The sequence below is a fragment of the Dipodomys merriami genome, unplaced genomic scaffold (assembly GCF_024711535.1).
Source record: "Dipodomys merriami isolate MVZ:Mamm:240054 unplaced genomic scaffold, mDipMer1.0.p SCAF_154, whole genome shotgun sequence".
NCBI classification, from domain to species: domain Eukaryota; kingdom Metazoa; phylum Chordata; class Mammalia; order Rodentia; family Heteromyidae; genus Dipodomys; species Dipodomys merriami.
In genome coordinates, this window is record NW_027202871.1 from 1770063 (window position 1) to 1794149 (window position 24087).

The 24087-nt window shown below is 37.9% G+C and overlaps 1 protein-coding gene and 1 long non-coding RNA gene across 2 annotated transcripts in view; one reads left to right on the plus strand and one right to left on the minus strand.

Annotated features, from left to right (window-relative positions):
- The window catches only part of Rsrc1 (arginine and serine rich coiled-coil 1), a 252904-nt gene that overhangs the window by 101031 nt on the left and 127786 nt on the right, over positions 1-24087 (minus strand). Inside the window, exon 7 of the mRNA XM_070022829.1 lies at positions 170-221. Within this exon, the coding sequence (XP_069878930.1) occupies positions 170-221 (52 nt within the window). The remainder of the gene's footprint in view (positions 1-169; positions 222-24087) is intronic.
- On the plus strand, positions 7960-20773 carry LOC138827348 (uncharacterized). Its single transcript, XR_011372046.1, has 3 exons — positions 7960-8035; positions 8496-8702; positions 20451-20773. It is a non-coding gene; the product is annotated as an uncharacterized lncRNA (long non-coding RNA).

The following is a 24087-nucleotide window of genomic DNA, read 5'->3' on the forward strand; positions in this document are numbered from 1 at the left end:
TAGGCTGGCCTCAGATGGCAATCACCTGATCTTTGCCTCCCAAAGAGCTAGAATTACAGGCTTGAACCAATTCACCTGGAAGGAGCTTTCTCTTTAACTCACATAGAAGCAGGGGATCTGCCTAGATATGCGTATTTTTACTTGTGTGTACTTAATCATCAGTACTTACCAGCAGCTTCAAGGACCAGTTGTAACCTGGCTTTGGCCTGCTCTGCTGGTGGCTAAAAAAAAAAAGAAAAGAAAAGAAAAAAAAGAAGTCAACCATTAAAGATAAGTTAGAGATCATTTTTAATAAATGTAGCTTTAAATTAATACATTGTTATTTATCAAAATTTGGAATGTTTTCTCACAAGCAATATTAATCCTAACAAAAGTTCATCACATTCACCCTCAATGCCAAATCATACTCTTCATTCATGTGAAAGAATGAATGTAAAGAGTTCTTTATGCTATCTACCCTGTACCAATCAGCAGTACCACAAATAACCTTAACCAACAAGGGGCAAACCTCACACTCAAAACCATCTTGAATGGTGCTATTTCTTAGTATATGGAAGCAGTACAGGTTAAACATGGTAGTCACTTAAGTCTGGAACTCAGCCAAGGAAAATCCTAAAACCAAATATTTTTTCTGCCTTTTAAGTGAATCTTCAATAAGCAATCATCAGGAAGACAGTCTACAATATAATCTACAGGCTGGCTTTCAGTTCTACTAACCGTCCTAACATTGCTTACTTAGTGAATATTAATTCAATACTGACAGCAAAGTCTGAAAGTCTATACAGTACCGATTATCTGAACCTTTAGGAAGAAGTGTGTCAATCTTTATCATAGAAGACTGAGAGAGTTGGAAGAAGTTGAACAGAGGTATGATGAGATCAGATCTTTTGCGACATCATTCTAGTATTACATCTGAGGATGAAGCATGAAAACATTGTGACTGGAAGTCTCAAGAATGTTTCTGAAATATCTGATTAGCTTATCTGATAGCTTATTTATGTTGTAAACACTTTCTTCTGGGTTCCCAAGTTGATAATATTTTTTTCAAAAAGAATGAGGATCTTTTGTATATTTAACTGTGCTGCCATATTCATTTTTTCTGGGCTGTTGGGTTATAATAGTTTTTAATAAAAGACTGAATATCTCTAGGCAGGAAATCTGTGAATCTTTTGTGTGCTTTCTTCTGCTGCTTCTAAGACGAAAAACTCAACCCTTCACTGTATAAATTCTTACTGTTAGTTTGAACTAAATGAAACTGCCACTTTCACAGTTAAAAAATTATTAAATGTCAGCACTCTATATAGTTTAATCTCAAGGTATGGTCATTTTCTCATTGGAATATTTTAAGCTTACAGTTCAACAAATAGGGAACAAAACATATGCAGAAAACAATAATGAATAAAGTAACGTGAAATACTAGTTGTTACAATGATCAACTTTTAAAAAATAAAGGCTAGTTACTTCATGGAAAATTTAAGATTACCATGCTATATATTACTTAGTTTCTCTTTTGTAAGAGATAGTTTTGAAAGTATATAAATCAGTATATTTAACCTTATTATCATGGTAATTTTTATTTGTAAAAATAAGTTTTAATTTATCTCATTTTTTAATTCTTCAAGGAGAGATGCCAGGAGTATTAACCAAAGAATTTCCCTTATTTGCAATATCTAGTATATGTATGAGTCAAGCAGAAAAGGTCAGATAAGGTGATGTTAGGAAAATGAACCCTAAGATATGTATTTAAATTTTTTTCTTTCATGCATTTGTTTCTAACGCATTTATAAGATTATTTCTTTGTTGTTTTGTATGTCCCTCCCCCACAGTATAACCCCTGCTTTCACTGTATTTGATGTCGGTATAATTTGTGGAGGGGAAGGGGAAAAACAAGTCATTTAAATAAGGATACAGGTGGACCCGTTGCAACAATGAGAAGTACAAGTTGTCATGTCAAAAATGAACTTTACAACTTTGGTGGGGGGGGGGGGAAGAGAGGGGGGCAGGGGGAGGCTGGGAAGGGATGGGAAGGGGAAACAAAGGAGGAGGCTATAATGCTTGATAAGAAATGTACTCATTATCTTGCCCATTTAATTGTAACCCCTCTGTACAGTATTTTCACAATAAAAAAATAAAAAAGAAAGGGATCTACATAAGGTAGAAAGAAAGCTCAAGAGATACAGTGTATTTGTTTACTTATTTATTTTGTTAGTCATGGGGCTTGAACTCTGGGCCTGGACACTGTCCCTCAGCTCTTCAGCTCAAGGTAAGCACCTTACCTCTTGAGCCATAACACCACTTCTGGTTTCCTGGTGGTTTATTGGAGATAAGAGTATCACGGACTTTCCTGCCTGGGCTAGCTTTGAACTATGATCCTCAGATCTCAGCCTCCTGAGTAGCTAGGATTATAGCATGAGCCACTGGTGCCCAGCCAATGTATTATATGTGTGTATCTATCTATCTCTATCTATATCTATGGATAGAGATAGATCTATATATATTTATAGATCTATCTCTATCTATAGATAGAGAGATCTATCTCTATTGATAATGGAATCATATAACTATACCTGATGTGAGTAGAAGGGCTGAGAGAGCTCCAGTTAGTGGTCATGGACTTGGGTTTACTATGTCTATAGATAGAGATAGATAGATTTATCAGTGTGTATATCTATCTATATCTATGTAGATATGTGTGTATATATATATATTTGTATACATTGTCTATACATTAAAATTCTTAAAGAAATGTAATTATACAGATAAAGTATCTTTTTGAATGATGATTTTTTTAATTGACTAACAATGGCCATGGATTTGGACTTTTCTTTTTCTTTTTTTTTTTTTTGGTGGGTTGTGGGGCTTGAACTCTGGGCTTGGGCACTGTCCCTGCGCTCTTCAGCTCAAGGTGAGTGCTCTACCGTTTAAGCCAATGTGCCACTTCCGGTTTTCTAGTGGTTTTTATTGGAGATAAGAGTCTCACAGACTTTGCTGGCTTTGAACCATGATCCTCAGTCTCAGCCTCCTGAGTAGCTAGGATTACAGGAGTGAACCACCGGCATCGGTGCATTTGGACTTTTCTTAAGCAGAGATAATTAATTATGTTAAGCTGTATTTTTGTGATTACTACCAGCATCAACTGCAACACCATTACATGACTATTATCTTTTCCCTTACTAGGTAAGCTGATTCCTGATCTTGTGAGGCAAAAGACTAGTACATTTATCTACTGTAAATATCTTTTGTAATGAGATAGTAAAATTCTGTTCAAAGTAATTGAAACCAGAATTTTAGAGCACAGGCCCAACCTCCAGGAGTTCCATGTCAGGACCCTTAAATGTCAAATAAGGAGACATGGTTAGGGTAAAGAAAGGGGATTTATTACACGCAGAAGCCTGATGTGGGTAACAGCACTTCAGTCCATCTTCAGCATCTTGGGGTAGGGATATTTGCCTGAGTTTCAATAGGGCAAACTGGAGACCGGAGGGCCAGGGGCAGGAGGTATCCATAGTTAGAAAGCAGTTCCAAGTCACAGGCATGGTTCAGAGGTGGCAGAGGTGGCCACTGGTGTGAAGTCAGAACCAATCAGGTGTGGTCTTGTTCTGTTACAAGTCAGTGACACCTGGCAGATGGTCCAATCTCCCTCCTGTCTGCTCTTTCCTGGCTTCTACCATGGCTATGGATGACTGCAGGGGGAAATGACTCTGAGCAAAAGCCATAGAAACAAAATGCAGAGTCTGGGAAGCCCAGATTCAAAGTCTCACAGCAGAAAGCAGCTTTCTTTTAAGCACCTTTTATAGAATGACAATACTAAAATTTGAAAGCATGCAAAACTGCCTACTAGCTGAAGAAGGGCAAGGTACTATATATTAAAATATCTTAATTATTCAGATGTTGTAATATGGTGTATTCATTTGAAGACTCTAGCTTAAATTAATTATTTAAGATACAATGCAGTAACATTTATTATGTTTTAAAGGCAACTGACTTAAAAATGACTCAAAGTAAAAACTAGTAAATTTCTAATAATGGAGGAATAATTGAATGTATTACTTCACTGTACTAATATACTGTAGTATAAACAGCTGTAAAACCTTTTACAAAAAAATAAATGTTTAAGGAAATACCTTGCCAATAGCTTGTTTTAAAAATATTTACAAAACAAATCTTAGTGACATAAAAATTACTCATACTATATTGTTAAATGAAAGTACAGGATACAAACTTAAATCACATAGTTGATTCAATATATGTATTAAAAACAGAGATGACGAAAGAAAGATGTGAAAGAACTACCCAAAATGTTAACAATGGTGCATCTTACTTCTGGTGAAGTTAAACAGCAAATATTAAGAGATCTACTACCCACAGAAAACACATTTTGTTTCAATGATTAAAATAGCAATTTTGGAAAACTGGGAAATAACTAAAGGCATCCAACTATCCAAGAAGTATCTACTGGGTCAAATTATTATGCTATCAAGTAAGAATGGCAAGTTTGGCTTTCTTGCTTAGAAACAAACAACAAACAACAACAAAAAACCTACAGCCTTAACATCCGGCGGTGGGTCAAAGGCAGCGGCAGAACAACCAGCCATTTAAGGAATTTTGGAAGTAAGAAAGCCAGATGTAAACTCTCTTCACACTCAGTATGGACTAAATTACAAGTGTAGAAAATCTATGAGAACCCAGTGAAAAACCAAAAGCCTAGCAACTTTCTATTTGGACCATATTGAATGTGTGTATGTTTTTTAAAATTTATTGTAAACGTGATGAACAGGAAAGTTACAGTTACATAAGTAAGGTAATGAGTACATTATTTTTTCTCCACACTTCCTGGCCTCCTTGCAAAGCCTTACTGCCCTGAAGCATTTGACCATGTCACGCCCAAATCATTTCCTGAGCACCGAAGTGTTCAGGGTACAGAGGAGACCCCCTAAGAGATAGTCTTAAAACAGACAATATCAAGCAACACAGAAACTAAGTTGACTCAGCAACAGCCACCACAGCAGAGCAAATCAATTTCAGTTTGAGGCTAGAAAAGATAAATATCTACTATAACAAAAAATACTAAAACTATCTAACAGAGAACATATAATCTACTCATAACAATACAGTTCTATTCTCAACCAAAAATTAATAAGTATTAAGGGGGGAAGAAGGAAATATGAATCCATTTCCCAGGAAAAAAACAAAGCAATTAATAGAAATTAATTCCAAATTGTTTCAGCAGATGATTTCAAAGAAGTTATTATTAAAAATGTTCAAAGGTGGGTGATGGTGGCTCACACCTTAATCCTAGCTACTTATAAGCCTGAGATTCGAGAAGGACGCTAGTTTGAAGCCAGCCAAGGCAGACAAGTCCGGGAGACTCTTACTTCTAGCTAACCAGCACAAAGCTGGAAGTACAATTAATTAAAAAAAAAACCCTCTTATTTCCATTTCAAGAGTTTTGTTTTGTTTTTTATTGTACTGTTAGCAGGTGTTTCTTTTTTTTTCCTTTGGTTTATTCCCTGTTGTCACTGTTTTTGATTTTGTACCCTTTGTCTTATATCTGATTTGGGGAAGGGAAGGGGAATCACTGAAACAGTGGGACAAAGGATGAAGCAATTCAACAGTGATATGCACTACACAGTATGTTAGAAATGAACTTTACAACTTGAGGGGAAGAGGGGAAAAGTGGGAAGAAAATTAGTTAACACTTCAAAAAGATGTATACTCATTATCCGACTTATGTAACCATAACCCCTCTGTATCTCACCTTTACAATAAAATTTAAGTTAAAAATTTAATTAATTTTTTTAGGAAAGATGGAATGGAGCTGTGACTTAAGTGGTAAAGGGCCCGACTTGAGTGAAAATACTAACGGAGAGCATGTTTTCCCTGAGGTCAACCCCAGCACTGGCATGCATGTACGTGTGTGTGCCTGCACACACACACACACACACACACACACACACACACACACACACACACATTCTAAGAATTATATGCTTTATCAGTTTAAGGAATCTCAAGATTGAAAATATGAAAAACCAAATGCCAATGTTATCAGAGGCAAGAAACTAGGAAATGTGCCAGGCCATTTCCCTCCCAGGAGTCAAACAGTGAAGTTCACGATGGCCCGCACAAGGACCATAAACAATGCTGCTCACCTGGGATGGCGGGCAATACCACCATGACCATCCCTACAGATCTCCTCACTGCAGAGCCACTTTCAGACTGAAATTCCACTGAGAAGGACAAAGACAATCAAATGGGTAGCTAGATGGCCTCATGTGCCCAGGAAGCCAGCCCCTGGGCAACTGGCCAACCATTTGGGAAGGACCACACCAGGGAGGGCAGAAAGGCTACTGACTGGATAAAACAGTCCTCAGCAGCTCGCATGCATGACTGTGCTGATCCAGCCACCCTCTTGCCTGCCCCTCAGAGTGCACGGCTCCCATGCAGGCAGTGGACCCCACCTGCCAGCCTGGTGCCCGGAGATGCACTCATATCTTCCTGATAAATCACTCTTTACCAGCCTTTTACTCTGAGCCTTTTATTGTGTGGCTCTTTTGCTGCACCTGGAACAGGGTCCTAAAGTTAGATGCTGTGTCCAATGACACTGAGCACGGGGAATGGAACCTCTACAGCTGACCGGTGCAATAACTGAAACGAAAAACATGCAAACCAACACTTACAAGACAGGCTCACTCACAGACCTGAAATGTCAGAACAGAGAATCCATGTCTACAAAAGCAGATTTATAAAAATTATCCCAAAGGGTTTGGGAGGAAAATGAACAGAGCCGGGGCGGTCTGTGGAACATTATCAAACTCTCTATCATACATACATTTAGAATTCGTGAAAAAGGAAAGAAGAAATAGCAGGAAACAAACAAACAAACGAACTAGGAGAAGTAATGACCAAACCATCGAATCTGGTGTAAAATTTAACAAAGCAAGGTTCAATGAACTCTGGGATGGCAAAAGAATAGGACCAGGATGTACAACCCATAGAAAAATCTTAAAAAGGACAAAGAAACACCATTACAACACATAGAAGTAAAAAAAATGTGATAAATGTTCCTTTTCATTAGAAATGATGCAGGCTAGACATTACATGTTTAAAGTGGTGAGGGACAAATGCCTGTCAAATAATGATTCTGTAATAAACAAAAAAAAATGACAAACTAAGAATATACACAGAATAATATAAGCTGAGCCAATTTATTTCTAGTGGACCTACCCCAACAAGAAATAAAACATCGTTTGGGCTCTATATATAACAATATAAATACACACTGTGGTAAGATGTGCACAAGAACAGTAGGAAAATTTAGCAGTGAAGTCCTTTCCTTTTCTGTTTCTATACCACATACACAGTGATCACAGTATATTTTTAAATGAAATCTTCCAATACAATTTAAACCATGCAAATTACTTCATAATTAAAAAAATATATGCTTGAAACCTACATTCTAGTCAGGTGAGAGAGAGACAAAAGAGAGGGCAGAAAATAAATTCTGATAAGGAAAAAAGTGAAGATGAAGAAAGGAGGACACAGGGAAGGAAGAAGAGGAGGAGAGTAGAGGAATCCATGGAGAAATAAAAAAATAACACAAAACACAGGAAAGGAGAGAGGTTGATGACAGGCATGATCGAGACTCTGCCTCCTGATCAGGATATTGAGCTATTCCATTGTTGCTTTCCTGATCTGTGTTGAGATTTCGCTTTACTTTGTTTTTAGAAAACATATGAGGCCAAGTCTCAAATCTGTCACGGAGTCTGGGAGCACTGATGAATGGAATGGCACATTTTGTGACAGAGAAGTTCGTGTAACTTGGTCTGTGAGAATGATCCAAACTAAACAACAATGAGAAATCTGGAATCTTAGCCATGCCCTGGAATCCTCACAATGCTCAAACAGCACTGCTGTGATGTTCCTAGGAGACTGTGACACGGTAACAGGTTGGCATATGGCTGGGTAGAACAGAGGATTTCCACCTGGAGTCCAACAGGCCTGAGAGTTTTGATGCCTTCTCGGGAATTCATAAGTTGTGTGAAATTTTTAAATTCATTTAATATCCTAAAAACAAAATACTAATATAAGCCAATAAATACCTAATTTGCTATCAAGCAATTCAATGCATTTTTAGTAGCCTAATTGTGCTCCTAAGTCAGGATTGGTCCAGGTGGCCCCAAATTCTGGTGAATAATTTTAATTTGTTTAAAACCAGCCTAACTGCAGCTGTCCTACAACAGAATAGCAGTAGTAGCTGTCCTGTATGGAATATTCCACAGGGACCCAACCCACCGCTATACATGCATGCTCACGTTTCCAATCGTTCAGGAGAAATGACTCGACTCTCTTTAAAACAACCTAGTGTATCTTCACAGTATAATAATTCCTTAATTTCTCTAGATATATAATACATTGGAACTTCTTGAAATTAAAATTTTCATGTGACTTTGTACCAGAAACAAAAAAAGCAAACTAGACTTATTATGTTGTAGCTTTCCTTGGACAGAGACAGACTGACAATCATATAGCACTCTGGTATAGAAAGCAGAGGACAGACCCGAGACAGAGGCTATTGTGGGAGCCAGAACAAGACTGGAGGCACAGCCATCGCTCCAGCAGCCCTACCCCAGCCACATTCAGCTGCTCTGCGAGTCCCCCACCTACAAATCTGCAGTGGGTGTAACTGCAGGGAGTACAAGGTAAGAACTGTGTGTGTCAGGTGTGGAGGCACACACCCACAATCCCAGTCTTCCCGAAGCTGAGGCAAAGGGACTGTGAATTTGAGGCCAGCCTGTTCTACTTAGCTCCAGGTAGACATGGGAAACATAGTGAGATCCTGTTTCAAAAAACAAAACAAAACACCATTATGTTTTGTGTATGTGTATATATATGTATATATATACACACACACCATATACATACACATATATGTATTTATATATCTATGTATCTACATCTGTGTCTCCCTCTCTCCCTCTCTCCCTCTCTCTCTCTCTTTATATATATATATATATATATATATATATATATATATATATATATATATATATGCAACTTTGCCAAAAAGGGTCTTTTCCTTTTCAGTATTTTTGGTTACATTACTATTACTACATCATTAAAAAGTGTCTCAGTAACTAAGATAAGAACCAAAATAGGAAAAAGTTAAATGATAATGACCTACATTTTATAATGTAATTCAGTGACATAAATTTTAAAATCATTCACATATAAACATAAAGCAAGCTATATATCTGTCTAGCAATAAGCAAATATTAAAAATTCAATAAAAGTGAAATGCTATTTTATTAAGAGTTAGTACAAATTATATAGATGAAATGATACTTTCATTTATTTTGTAAATTTGTTTTTAAGTTTCACTAGATTAGTTTCAAAGATAGGACACTAAAACCATGGGTTCTAGAACCTAGTTGCCTGAGTTTAAATCACAGAAGGCTGTTTATTAGCTGTAGAATCTTGGACAAATTATTTAACCTATCTGCCAGGTCTTCATCCATAAAATCAAGATGTTAAGGACTACAAAGAATATTTAACTGGGATCCAAAAAATTAAAGAGTCTGAGCTCTGGTACCATCATTCCTGGGTTTCATGCTTAAATCTTCCTTCCTGTGAGGTGTATTACTACAGGGCTTATTGTACCTGACTGAGGGTTGTTGTAAAGCAGGTGTGTGTAACAGTGTCCATTCAGAGTACAAAGCACACAGCAAGCACATATATGTGTTACCTCGTATTATGTATGTTACTGTAATTTATAATTTTTATGTTGGTTCTACAGTTGATTGGCACTGTATATGTAGGGGTTTACACCTAATCACAGATGTACATCAAACAACATTAGGACTCAGCATCAGCCCACAAGGTAATGATCTTTTTCCTCTTTAAAGAAAGCCCACATGAAACACTATTTTGTGAGATGTTCTCAACCCTCGTATATAGTTTAAATCAAGTTTGCTTCATTTCCCACAAAAAAAAAAAAATGTGCTATGTCTGAAGCTCATAAGAGCAGAGGCAGTCTGGAAACCCAGCAGCAACTACTGGTACCCAGGACCTGGCTGCTTCCCATCCCGCAGCTGCTTGACATGGTCCTGTTTACACTGATTAAACCTAACTGTCTTAAGACACAAGCCCATTCACACTAAAATCACTGCCTCTGAAGAAATACAATCTGTAAAGTTTAACTTCACAGATTAACCTTCCCCCTCCCCCCTTGCAATAACATAGTATATATTACTAAAAAACAAACAATAGAACCATTTGCATCTGTCTGTGGAATCCCATTAAATAAACCTGTCAATTATAGCTCTTTGAAAACTTAAAAAAAACATTTGGAAATATGCAGCAGTGTACTCACTAGACACTATATGGAAAATGAACTATACAACTGTGGGTGGATGGGATGGGAGGGAAAAACTGGAGCGAGTGAGAGTAGGGGTAACATTGGCCAAAAAGAAATGTACTCTTCACCTGACTTTTGTAGCTGCAACCCCTCTGTACCTTACCTTTATGATAAAAAAATGAATAAAAAATTTAAAGAACTATTTGGAAAAATGCTATGGAAATCCCAAATTTATCAATTGTGTCTAACGAAGGTCTCCTTTCTATAAAAGAATAGCCATCCTAAGTTTTACAGCACTGAGCCAGGATGCTATATCAACAAAACCAAATACTGATGATTTATACGTTTTCTGTTAGGTTATGTCGGGACACTTCACCCTCTTTGCAGGGATACCAGATTAAATTTCTTCATTTGTTTTTCCCTGCACGTAATAGCTTTTGTTACAAACCTGCGATTAAAAAAAAAAAAAACTTTTGGAGATTTAAAAACCGTTCTGTTAGTGCTCTACAATATATTGAATCCTGAACACAATAATAGAGACAATTTGGATAACTGCCAATAGATGGCACTGTTCCCACTAGGTAGCAAGGCCCTCAGACGGGTCTCATTACAGATAAAAATCATTAAGAGCAAATAACTGCTCAACTCAGTAAATGTGAATTTTTCACAATGAGAGGATATACTAAAATGTATTAAATAATTAATAACCAATTTATACTAAATGGTTACAGAATATGAGAAGGCCAATTCAAGCAGACTAGTCACTTGTTTACCTAAAAACATTTGAGTGGTGCCTGCTATCATGAAAGAGGAGGAATATAAAATTGAATAACATACTTTGTATTGCCAGTAATATAATGATGGGATAAATAAACTTACTAGTAGAGATGTGCACAGAGAGGCAGAAGGCTTAGTCTGAGGAAGGGGTGCCTCTGCGGAGGAGCATGCAAAGGAGACGATGCCCTGAATGGTCACAGAGATGAAGATGGGTGGCCAGGGCACACAGTCTGAGTGAAGGATTGGGAGGATGCCTGGTACATCGTATTTTGAGTAGAAGATAGAGAGGGTTGTTGTACATCATGTTTGAATAAAGGATGGAAACAGGATGGGTAGTACATAGTATTAAAACAAAGGAAAAGGGTTTGCAGCACAAGAACGTACAAAAGTGTAATAGTACCATGTGGACAGTCTGACTTGGGGCATGGCGACATCTAAACCTGGAAGAAGTACACAGAAGGTCTGCTAGTGCCAAGAAACCTGGACTTTGTCCTCAGTATGATGGGAGATCTACTAAAGTCCTGACAGCGAGAGGCAAGAAAGCAAGCTCAGGGCAGGACTGAGTGCCCATGAATTTAGATAAGCCAAGCTGGGAATTCAACAGAAACTCGCCGAAGTAGTGCAGGCAGCAGGCAATGACACTCCAATCAGAGCACTAACCACGAAGGGGCAATTCTTTGAGGATGATGAAGGAGTAGTTTGGGGAAATACTTCGAGGTTAAGTTTCATCAGGCTAAGTCCTGAAATAGGTTTGAGAAGTCAAGGGTGGGAAATTAAGCCAGTGTGTTGACTGAGTCACTTGGAGATGGCACTAAACTTTTCACTCCTGTCATACTTGTCTAACTTCTTCTAAAGATGTTCATAATAACAGCCATCAAGCACATGCACTATGCGTGTGTTTCATGTCTGTTAGCTCACACACTCCATGAAGACAGTGCATAGTTCCTGATGATGGCTTGTGGTCTACCATGCAGGTAATGGTGCACTGTTAGTACTAACAGAAAGAGGAAGATGAAAATCTTATTGCTGAAGTTCCAATATCTTATACTCTACTTGGTGGAGCGCTTCCTGCCACGTGTGGCTGTGTCCAGTCATTTCCACAAGCGATTATTGCTATTCGTCTGTCAGGAGCAGCTTCTGTCATTGGAGGGGGGGGGGGTGCTGAGGGGGAGGGCGGGGCAGGCCTTGCCCGCATCCAGCCTTGGAGGGCTCTTCATGTCAGGAAGGCCCTCAGACACAGTTAGCAAAACCACACTTTATCAAGCATGGCCTTTTGTTCTTTTGTCTTCCGAGCCTGGCCAGGATTTATTTTGCCTTTCTTTCCTTCATGGATATTAATTTTCTCATATTTAATCTCTTGCTTCCAAGCCTTAAAATATAGTGGCTGCTCAGCTCTCGGAAGTTTTCTTTACAAGAAAAGAAAACTTCCCCTCCTCTCACATTTCACTTAAAAAAAAAAAAAAAAAAAACAGGCTTATTGAGGAATAATACACAAAACTGTGTAGACTTTAGGGGTTCATTTTGATAATTTAATATGTGGATACATTACAAAATAATTACCACCATCAGAATAATTACCATATCCAGCACCTCAGGTTCTTAACATTTGTTTGTGTACAATGTGGTAAGAACATTTATGATCTACTCTCGTACCAATTTTTAGGTATATGATAGTCTCACTAACTGTAGTCATGGCATTCATTAGTGCTCCAAATGTGCTTAATTTACACAAGTGAAACATTGTACCTTCACAGTATGAGTACTAGGGAGGACTACAGAGGCTGTATTTTAGAAAACATACCCAGATTTCCCAAGAATTTCCTCTATGTCAATTTTCTTGAAATATTAAGGAAGAAAACTGAATTTGAAGAGAAAAAAATGAAAAGACTGCTGAGAATGAAAACACCTATTTTAGGACCCAGCACAGTGGTTCACACCTGTGCTCCCTGCACTTGGGATGTGTGTGGGGGGGGGGGGGGTGAGCCCGGACACCATGGCAAAGATAGGGCCAGTCTGAGGGAGGAGGTGAGTCTTGGCACCATGGCCAGGGCAGGGCCAGTATGAGGGAGGAGGTGAGTCCGGGCACCGTGATCAGGGCAGGGCCAGTTTGAGGGAGGAGGTGAACCTGGCACCATGGCCAGGGCAGGGCCAGTCTGAGGGAGGAGGTGATCTGGGCACTGTGTCGAGGGCAGGGCCTGTCTGAGGGAGGAGGTGAGCAGGGACGCTATGGCCAGGGCAGGGCCAGTCTGAGGGCTGAGGACATCACTCAAATGCAACAGGGTCTGACTAGCAAGCATAAGGCCCTGAGTTCAGACCCCAATACTGCCACACAAAACAACAAAATAATTATCTGCCAGTGTAGTATGTGAATGTCTCAACACACACACACACACAAAAAAAAACTAGACTACATAGTCAGACTCTACCTGAAAAATTACTTTTAAAAAACTAAACATAAAAATCTGTACTTAAATACTAGATTGAACAGTCATGTAATTATTTGCATTATTTAAAAAAATAAGATAGGCTGGTGTTTTTAAAATACGTGACCAAGAGATTTTAATTAGCATATAATTTACATAGCATGTATGCTCTGTGTTCTAGTACTACAGAAGGAGTGTGAAAATGGACCCAAACTTAAAAGAATTCGGTTTAATATGGCAGGTAAAATGTGTATTAACAACAATGACAAGACTTTCTAAATATTTATACTATTAAATAAGCTTTATAAGTTGGTACAGAAGTTCAGTGTAAGGAAAGACTGATTTTGACAGGAAAAACAAGACTTCATTGAGGAGATAATATAAGCTAGGAGGGAAAGTATGAGAAAATCAAGGGAGTGGGTAACAAGGTTGACAAGAGATACTCATTACATGACTTATATAACTGAAACCTCTCTGTACATAACCTTGACAAAAAAAAAATAGAAGTATTTAAAAGAAACAGTTTGTACAGAGGCATATCAAAATTTAATTAGGTGTAGTTTTTAAGGAAAAAAACTTGCATGAAAAGAAGTCCCCAATAACAAATTTCCAAACATCAGAGGACAAGTGACACTAGGAAGCTGGTTAATGTGAAGCTATTTAGACCTAATTACAAATATCAAAATTCAAAAGTCACAATGCCACAACTGGAAATTAAGAATTTTTTTTAACCAGGATACACAGTATATGTTCTGAGCTGTATTTAAAACCCTAGTATTCAAGTAATTCAAGTAATGCTGAGTGGATTATTACCTCAATTTTAAAAAATACTACCAATGACTTTGATAAAGGGAAGCAATGTGTTTGAATAAATATCACTTTTAATTTCTTCTAAAAATGCTTACAAAGAAATTGACAAACTAGGGCAGTGAACTAGGGAAACATTATTTAAAATGCAACATTAAGTCGACTGAGTTAATGAAGAGATGAATATACTACATTAGTATAAAGAGTAGATCCTAAAGGAAAATTCATAGTAAACATAGAAACGTAACCTGAGCACTGTGATGTGCATGACAACTATTGAACAAAATTTTAGCAATTACCTGTTAAGAGACTTTTTATCACAATAATTATATGCAATTTTTATAGAACATTATGTAAATGGAAACAAGCTGTATATAAATGGGTACTGATTGGGCTATTTTAACACGTATTTTTAAAATATTGTTTCTCTAAATTTATCAAACTTTTGCCTTACTTTAGAGAATAAATCTCCATATAGCTAACAAGCCTGCATTTATTATCTGCACTTAATACTTGCAAAGATAACCCACAAGAAATGCTGTTTCAATTCATTCCTGGGTCAGGAGAGAGAAATCAAATGAAACAACTGATTTTAAGTAAACCCACTAAAGAAAAGGAATCTGGATTTATTGTGGTTTAAATTTAGGTTTAAATTTGCTAGTTACATTCAAAATATTTGTTTTGCCAACACATAAAGCCTTTCAGGAAGGTGAAAGATTCCTTTCTTTACCCACCGCAGGTTGAATTCCCTCTCTCCAAGAGCCTCCAGGCCAGAGCAAAGCAAAATATTCTACATTTTTCTCTGGAAAGACAAGATGCTTTTTTTTTTTCTCATTTGGATAAGATATTTGCAAGCTGCAACAAACGTCTCTACCCTTCCCTATGAGATTTTAAGTTCCTTAAAACAAGTCTTGTGTCTTGTGACATCTCACCACACAGTGCGTGGACTGTACTCAGTAGAGGCTAAAATTTTAAATATCTAATGGGAGAATATTTTAAGTGTTCTAGGAGAGTTTATTTTTAATGGAAGTCGGACATATCTTCCAAAGGCACTGCTAAATGAGCCTAACAGTAGCTTGGCTACAAGTGACACGATGTATGAGCATATAAATAAAGCCGAGGTCATTTACAGAATTTGGTAGGAGAAAGATTATATCACTGCTTTAGATTAAAGCCCTCTTTGTATATCACATGCTCAGATAACTATCTTGATAAACAGTTTTGATTATATGTAAATAAAATTTTGCATTACTGAAAACTTTACTGGGAAGAGGAAACATCAAATAATTATTTATAAGAGCATATCAGTATAAAATCTGGGAATATATTTGTAATCCATTTATGAGAGCACAAATAGAATATATTAAATACCGCATATATTTAAATAAATTTGTGCTGAACTCTAGTTGGTCTTCTGTCATTTCCATTACTAAGATTCTCTTTTTAGAAATATTTTTAATGTTTTCAAAAGATATAATGCTAGAACTACATTTATCATAATTTGTCAAAGTAAAAAACCAGACCAATAATTATACAAATTACTCTCATAATGAAAGAGCTATTAATTTAATTTTGAGCACTTGAAAACACGTTTAAAACTTGGAGGTTTATAAAAGCAGATACCACATAAAGATCCCTTAATATATTTTTTCACACAATATGCACAAAAACAGAATATGAAATCAGAAATATTTTACACATTCCCATACTTCAGAGAGCGCTAACAGCATTTTACTAGTCGAAAACACTTTATCTTCATGTCTGTATGAGGCAGAGTTGGTGCATAATAATGTAATTTATATTGCCTAAATGTTATTTTGGGAGCATTGCATCATTTCTCAAACTTCATGACCTTTACAATTTTCTAAACTTTTATTTCCCTCATTATTCTGAACAGATTTCATTACATATTTTGAATGTAAACAACCCTGAATAATGATGGGACCATTACGTATGTACAGCTCTGACAATCGTGCATGAAGCCGGGATGGAAAGCCAGTGCATTAATTTACCTCTCATCTTCGGTAACTGCACTCCCATAAAAAAGTTTTATACTCAACTCACATAAATCATGTAGAAGAAAAATGAGAAAATCTGGTGGCTAACTCATCTTCCACCATTCTGCGAAAATGAAATTCACTGAAATACCTATCAAAACTGCAATCATCAAGAGATAATGTCTTCTTAGGTCTATCTGCACTTTCCGATTTAATTTCCTCCATGCCCTTGACATCCACAGATACCATTAAGATTAAGCGCATACAGTAACTGAGTAGTTTTCAGATTTTGATATATGGGGCCTAGGCACTAAATGTAATATCATCATTTGGAAATTAATGCAATATTTCTTTTGTTAGTTTTTTGACTCAGAAAGCAGGAAGAATACTTTGGTTTCTCTCAAGTAATTTGCCCATCAGAATGATATGCAATTATGAACAGATATGCACCTGGTCAGAGGTCAGTCAAATTACTACATCATTTAATGAGTAGAGAGATCAAAATGTAGCACACTGTTGCTGCAGAGAGACGCCTTGCAGCCTGCTACATCAAATATGATGGAATCATTAGAGTAATAAGCATGAAAATCTGTTTGCAGATTAACCTGTGGTTTCATGCTGCTCTCATCTAATGGGGCACTGTGGAAATCTTGTCAGCTTTTCATCAGCTACGATCAAATTACTGAAATTGCGTACAAACCACTGGTGCAATTGGAAACAACATCTACACGTACAGTTTCTTTATGATGACGCCAAAGAAAATAACAGACTTTATTTTTTACAGTTTTATTGACTGTTCAGCATCCAATCGTTCAGGTAATCTGTGTACAGCAGTTAAAGATCCATGTGTGTTCACATGTATTTTATATATCAAAAAAAAAAACAATAGTCAATTTAAATTGTGCAACAAATGCTACCATCACTAACTATACAGTAAAAGACAGTTCTCAAAAACTTCATCCCAGATACTTAGTAATTTGGAATTATAAAGTTATGCTTTAATCAAAACACAGCCTTAGAGCCCTTGCTTGCCATTAGTAAATTAAAGATTCCACTACAAGTGGGACGTCTGTGAACTCTGGTTGTGGGTCACAGTGATCTGCTAAATTAGCTTTGTATGTTTAACTTTTCATAATTAAAAAGTTAACCTCCCAAGGGAACAAACTTCATAAAACCAACATTTTAAAATTTCTCCTCTTTTAAGATAAAAGCAAGGCAGGTAAAAACGAAATTAGTAGAAAGAGTTTATCTGTCTCCTTGAATATTTTGTATACTGTTGGTACCCTACAAAATTTTTATTTTCTGAGCTAAAAATTATATTCTTAGAATAAATATTACTAAGCCAGATGAGGTTCACATTCATATTCTTTTTATTTGCTTTAAGTAAAAAGCTAATAAAAATTAATATGGCCTACCACTCCAGAAATGATTTAATCAAACCTATTTGTCTACATATATTCTGTCTATATAAATTGTTTATGGCTCTCTATTATACCAACTGATAGCTAAGCATATTCTAAAACATCTCAATCAGGTTAGCTATAGAAAGTAAGCAGTGCTCAAGAATAGGATCCTACATTTTCAGCTAGAAAGAGCCTTAGCAATCATTTAGCTCACAGGAACAAATGGATCTTCTCAAGGTAAAGCGACCACTGCTCCCAGTCCCAAGCCAAGAGTTTTCCCTGCACTCCACTAATATTCCAGATAAAAACAACACAGAAATATTTTTTTCTCATTCACATGTGCTCAGTACAAAGACCTACCCAGACCCCAGCAGAGAGGGTAAAAGCGGGCCTACCGGAAGCCCTAGCTGTCAGCATCTGGATCCTACCACTCACTATGCTGGGCACAAAGGACGTTAAAACAGACCACAATTGATTAGCAAGTAATCTGCCTAATCAATGTGCTTCAACTGGCTTCACTTTCAGTTTCCAAGCAATAACATTTGCAAGGACAGGCACTAATACTTATTCAGAAGATAAAAACAAAGCTGAAATCTGGATAACAAGTAAGCAAGGAATTAAATTATGTGGCACCAGAATTGTGTTAATATTACAGAGATGTCATAATTTCACATTTTAAAATGCTAGTGCATAAAACTGAAAACTAAAGAGGCCACATATTCTCTCATTTTTACTTATTTGGATTTTTTGCAAGTTCAAATAGGATTTTCTTTCAAAGTAATTCCTTTGTTCCTCTATTGATCATTGTGAGTAATCAGAAGCTTACTCTTACACATTAATGTAATCAAGGTGATCAAAATAAAGACATAACACCAAATCTGCCCAGACTCATTTTGTGGATCTCAGACTTAACTTATGACAGCAATAGTATTAACTTCCACTATTTTGATATAATTACAGCAAAAAACTATTTGTGCTCATATTTGTGAATACTGTATCCAGAACTGAACAAATAAAAGGTGATAGCAGTAAGATATTTTATCTAGTCTAACTTTTTATAAACAAAATGCTAAGTATCATCAAAATATATCATGTATATAGGTAAGAATCATGTAAATATGTGTGTGCATGTATGTATGTATGTATGTGTGTGTGTGTGTATATATATATATATATATATATATATGTATAAAAGCATGGGAGGAGGTGTGTGAAGAAATGCTAGATTGATGACAGGTGGAAAACATGTTCAGGTTTTTTTTGTAGTGATTTTTACCCATTCAAATGAACATGTATTACTTCATAATATTTTAAAATATATAGTGAAGTTTTAAAAACAAAATGGGTATTAGCAAGTAGCAGACAGCATTTCCTTACAGCTTTTGCTAAGTACATGGGTAGTGAGACACTGAGATATGATGTTACTTAGACCACTGATAGAAGACTTCTCTTTCTCTGATGATACCCTTGTAAAAAGCCTTGCACACTGACAAATTTTCCACACACTCTCTTAACGACCCTAGGAGTACAGGGGAAGTGGATAACATGAACCACACCCTGTGCCTTCACAGCGGTCACACAGCAGGATTACCTTTCTCAGACTCCTCACACTGTATTGTTCCTAAGACCATCAGGGCGTGAAGGTTAAGTGCAGAGCTGGGATTCGGTGGCAAATGGCAGTGTGAGCGCAAACACCACTGTGCGGCGGCATTCTCTGTCCTCATCTCTTGCTGCTAATTCTCACTACAGTCACACAGTTAGAGCCTAAGAAGGCCCTGAAAGAACTACAAGGTGAGATGAGGCAGAACCCCATGCCATACATACATGTGACTGCCACCAGCTGTACTCTAGCTGCAAGCAGGTCTGACCTTTGGCTGCATGCTAATGGGATTTGAGGTTACTTCTGTACCTCTAGAACATTTAGTTTGGAAGTATAATATAGGCATATGATTTCATGAGCAATTTTAACAAGAAAAACATTAGGAAGTTGAAACATATCTTGTTTGGGTTAGGCATCAGTGGGGAGAGCAGACAAATGGGGAAGGATAGGGCAGGTACAGACAGAACACTGCATATAGTATGTACAGGTGAAAACAGCAACGAAGCAATGGGACAGTTTGGGAGAGGAGGGGAAGACGGAGAATGACAGACAAATGATAACGATCAAGAAGCACTCTATCCCTTAGATGACTAATTGATATCCTTTAGAAAAGTATAGTTTCATTTTTAAAAGCTGTAATAAGTGCATGTGCATGGCAAGTCAGAAAATGTCATCTGTATGAAACATAAACCTCATACTATCAGCAACATCATTACAAATTCCATGATATCTTGTCTCTTTGTCAGCACTAGCTTGGCACTACTTCCTCCCAAGACCACTGTGTCTTAAGCATGGGACAGGCAAGACTTTCTTTAGAAAATGGAGCGAAGGATTCAAAAGAGCAGAGAAAGGGCCCACACTTGAGCTGTTTGGATGATTGGGTGATATTTGTTCATCAGAAGCAACTTTTAACAAACTTATAACTGATGAAAATGTATCAGAGAAATGGATCACTGACTGCATTATTTCTGACTGAAATTTGAGCTGGTCCTGTAAACTAAGAAACCCTAAGAGTAATAATTGCCATTTAATATACATTAAATGTGTTTTGACTTATGCATATTCATGGCACATATTTTCTCTTAGAAGAAAAAAGAACAATTTATGGGCCTGGTCTTCTGGGAAGAAGGACAACATCTGTCATTTCATTTTGTGACCAGTCTGAGGAACTATCTACTGAATGAGCACTTCTGCCAGAGCCCCTCACACATCCTGGGTCGGGGGAGACACAGACACCGTGAAGAAGCCCCCAGGCAGAGGCATGAGAAGACAGGCTTCAAACAGGGCTTCATACCTGTCGAGTATATAGGAGGATCTATGCACTTTGAGAGCATTTTTTGAACACAGTGAGGGAATACAAAACTATAGTGGAGACATTTTTTAATGGAACAAATCAAAGGAAATTTGGGGGGGGGGTCATCATGATCTCTTTTTAAAATTTGTTCTAGTTCACGTATGTTAGGTACATCTTCAGATGCATAATAACACATTAAGTGATTATGTCTGTATCAAATAAAACTATTAGTCTAAGAACTAAAATACTGTAGTCTGTCCTTTGTACAACGGTCTAAAGAGAGGACAGGGCTTTTATTAGAACTCGATAGGATTATTGATGAGTATGACATAGCAATGTGCCTGCCTACATTTCTGGTGAGCAGCAATAATATCTTGCAAACCACTGATGGCTAAACAAGCTATTAATGACAGTTGCTTTTCCACAGTCAAAATGGCCAGGCTGTGTTACCTGACCGCAGGACAAGCAGGTCATCACTCTCAAACGTGACACAATGTAAGAAACACAAATGTGGCCTCTGTGGGAAGAGAAAACCCACAGGTATGGCTCCAGAGTTCTTCTGCTACTCGCCTATTAATAGAAAGCGAATCCAGCTGAGAGCTGTGAACACTTGCAACCTTTTTTAAAAAGAGATTTATTAGTGCTTATTTGTGGGTCTACCTAAGTTTGAACAGGTACTGTAAGTCGTAGTATGTTGTGAGGAAACAGTCACAGCCATTCTGATATCTAGCCAAGAGATGGGGGCTATCTACCAGCTCCAAGGCCTAGAGGGGAGACAAGCTACCCTTTGAATTGCTGATGCCTGGCTCAATGGGGGGGAGGGGGGAGGCTGACAGGGGGGAGGGGCTGCTTTGGGGAACATGTAGATACTTGTTGCCTTGTTTAGCCCCAGGGGGGAGCCCTGCTCCTTGGGAGAGAGAGAGAGAGAGAGAGAGAGAGAGAGAGAGAGAGAGAGAGAGAGAGAGAGAGAGAGAGAGACAGACAGACAGACAGACAGACAGACAGACAGACAGACAGACAGACAGACAGACACACACAGACAGACAGACAGACAGACACAGACAGACAGACAGACAGACAGAGACAGAGACAGAGAGAGATACAGAGAGGGGGGGATGTCAAGCCCTGCTCCTTGAGAGAGAGAGAGAGAGAGAGAGAGAGAGAGAGAGAGGGGTGTGTGTGTGTGTGTGTGTGTGTGTGTGTGTATGTGTGTGTGTGTGTGTGTGTGTGTGTGTGTCTGTCTGTCTGTCTGTCTTGGTCTCCACCCAAACATGTCGCTCTGTGTGTGTGTGTGTCTTGGTCTCCACCCAAACATGTCGCTCTGGGCTTTAAAAGCCTGGTGCAAGCTCTCACCTGGTCTGCAGGGCTTCCTAACTACTGGCTGCCTGCGGACCACTAGTACTGCAATACAGACTCCAAAACTGGACTTCTCAAAATGTGGCTCCTCTTATTTTCTTGTGACTGGATTTACATCTAATTTAAGGTATAACAATTTGTGTTTACCTAAGTTTGAGCAGGTACTGTAAGTCTTAGTATGTTGTACTGAAAGGGACAATTTGGGACAATTTAACATCTGAATTTGAAAGAGAGGAGAAAAGCACTTGTGTATCTCTCTTAGAATGAGAGGATTACTTTTTCACCTTTTTGGAAATCCATGCATTGCTCCTTCCCAGTGATTCCCTCCAAGCCATTTGCAGATCTGATGGCAGATTCTTCACCAGCTTGAGGCCTTCTAACGGATGCTTCTTACCATGCTTCCCTCCTGCCAGTTTCTGGCCTCCATATTAACTTACTAAGATGCTCATCTCATGTGCCATTCCAGACCCAGGGAAGCAAATCTGAATTCAAAAGCAGCTAGCAGGGACCTGGAAGGAGATCTGTCTCCATGTTCCCCACTCCAACCCACCTGTCGATTCATGTGACTGTTCACAACCAGTGAGGCTTTAGAGACAGCACACTGACAAGGCCAAACCATTTATCTCCCAAGGGGGGGGGGGGATGGGAGGACTCGCAGCAGTCCTTCCAGCCAGAAACAATTCATAATGCTATATTTTCTTTAAAAAATGTTAATTTTTCAGAGAGTTCCATCTAATATTTTCTGATCTCAAGATGAGAGTAGCATTATACAGTTTGCTTACAAAATGGGGAAAGCTGTTTTAATCAAATGGCAAAGCTCTCTATTACCTGACGTTTTTCATTATAGTGAAAATAAAATACATGCTAATGTCACTGGTACACTGGGCCACATTCTGAGTTCTCTAGAAAGCAAACACTTTTTCATTTGTAGTTCAATAGAAATTACTACTCACTACATTAACCAGAATTTTAACACGTAAAATGGGAAAAATAAACACAGAGAAAAATCCATTGGTATAAAGAAAGAACTTAGAGTCAATTTTCTACAACTTTTGAACATCATTAGTTCTAAAAAGGCAGGAGCAACATGGCCATTAATAACCACTCTTTCAAAAAGAAGTGTTGAAAGGCAAATACTGGGGTCATTGCCAGAAGGCCTTTTATCTGTACGTGATTCTTCATCAAGTAAAAACATTATTTCCTTCAGTTCATTATAAAATCTAATTAAAAAAGAAAGTCCTCATCTCACTCCCTTTCTCTGTGTTAAAGTACATTTAGGCAATGAGCTTGGTGAGGCATTTACATTTAGCACTGCTGACGGTTCCAGTGGGAACCTATACAATGACTTCTATGGTTCCCAGAGGCCAGGATGGAGCTCAGAGGTAGAACATGTGCTTAGCATTCATTTAGCACGTGTGAGGTTCTGGATTTGAACCCTACTAAGGGTACTAACCACCTAAAAATGGTTTCTAAGATTTTCCATTTTGACTTACGAATTTCTCTTCCTGAGGCAAAAATATTCTAAGATTACTTTCTGTGACTATGGTAAGGTTAATATATAAGCAAAAGCCATCATCAACAACAAAGAAAGTGTGACACAAAAAAGCCAAAATACTGAAAACAGGTCTACAGCCTGGTGTTCCCTGAGCGAGGCCAGCAGGGGCGGCTGAGGCAATGCTGCTGGAGGAGGCCTGAACAGCAACATACAGGCAATGAAGAACTAAGAAGGTACTCTGTAGCTGAAGAACCAGGCAGCTCTCCTGTTCAGCTCCCACCCACCACCATCAGAGCAACCCAAGTTCCTGTACTAACAAGAAAGTACCCTTGATGGGAAGGGAGGAAGGGAAAGGGAGAGAAGGAGGGAGGAGAGGAAGAGAGAAAGAAGGGAGAGAGGTAGAAAGGGAGGGAGAAATAGCTGCATCATACTTTTTATAACCTTCACAACTACATTTAAAACCTATCATACCTATTTTTGAGTATGTATGAGCCTAACTGCTATCATTATTCTAGGAATTCACTAGCTAAATAAACACAGTTCTTATTTAGCAAGCACATGTTCCTAAATTCTTTTCT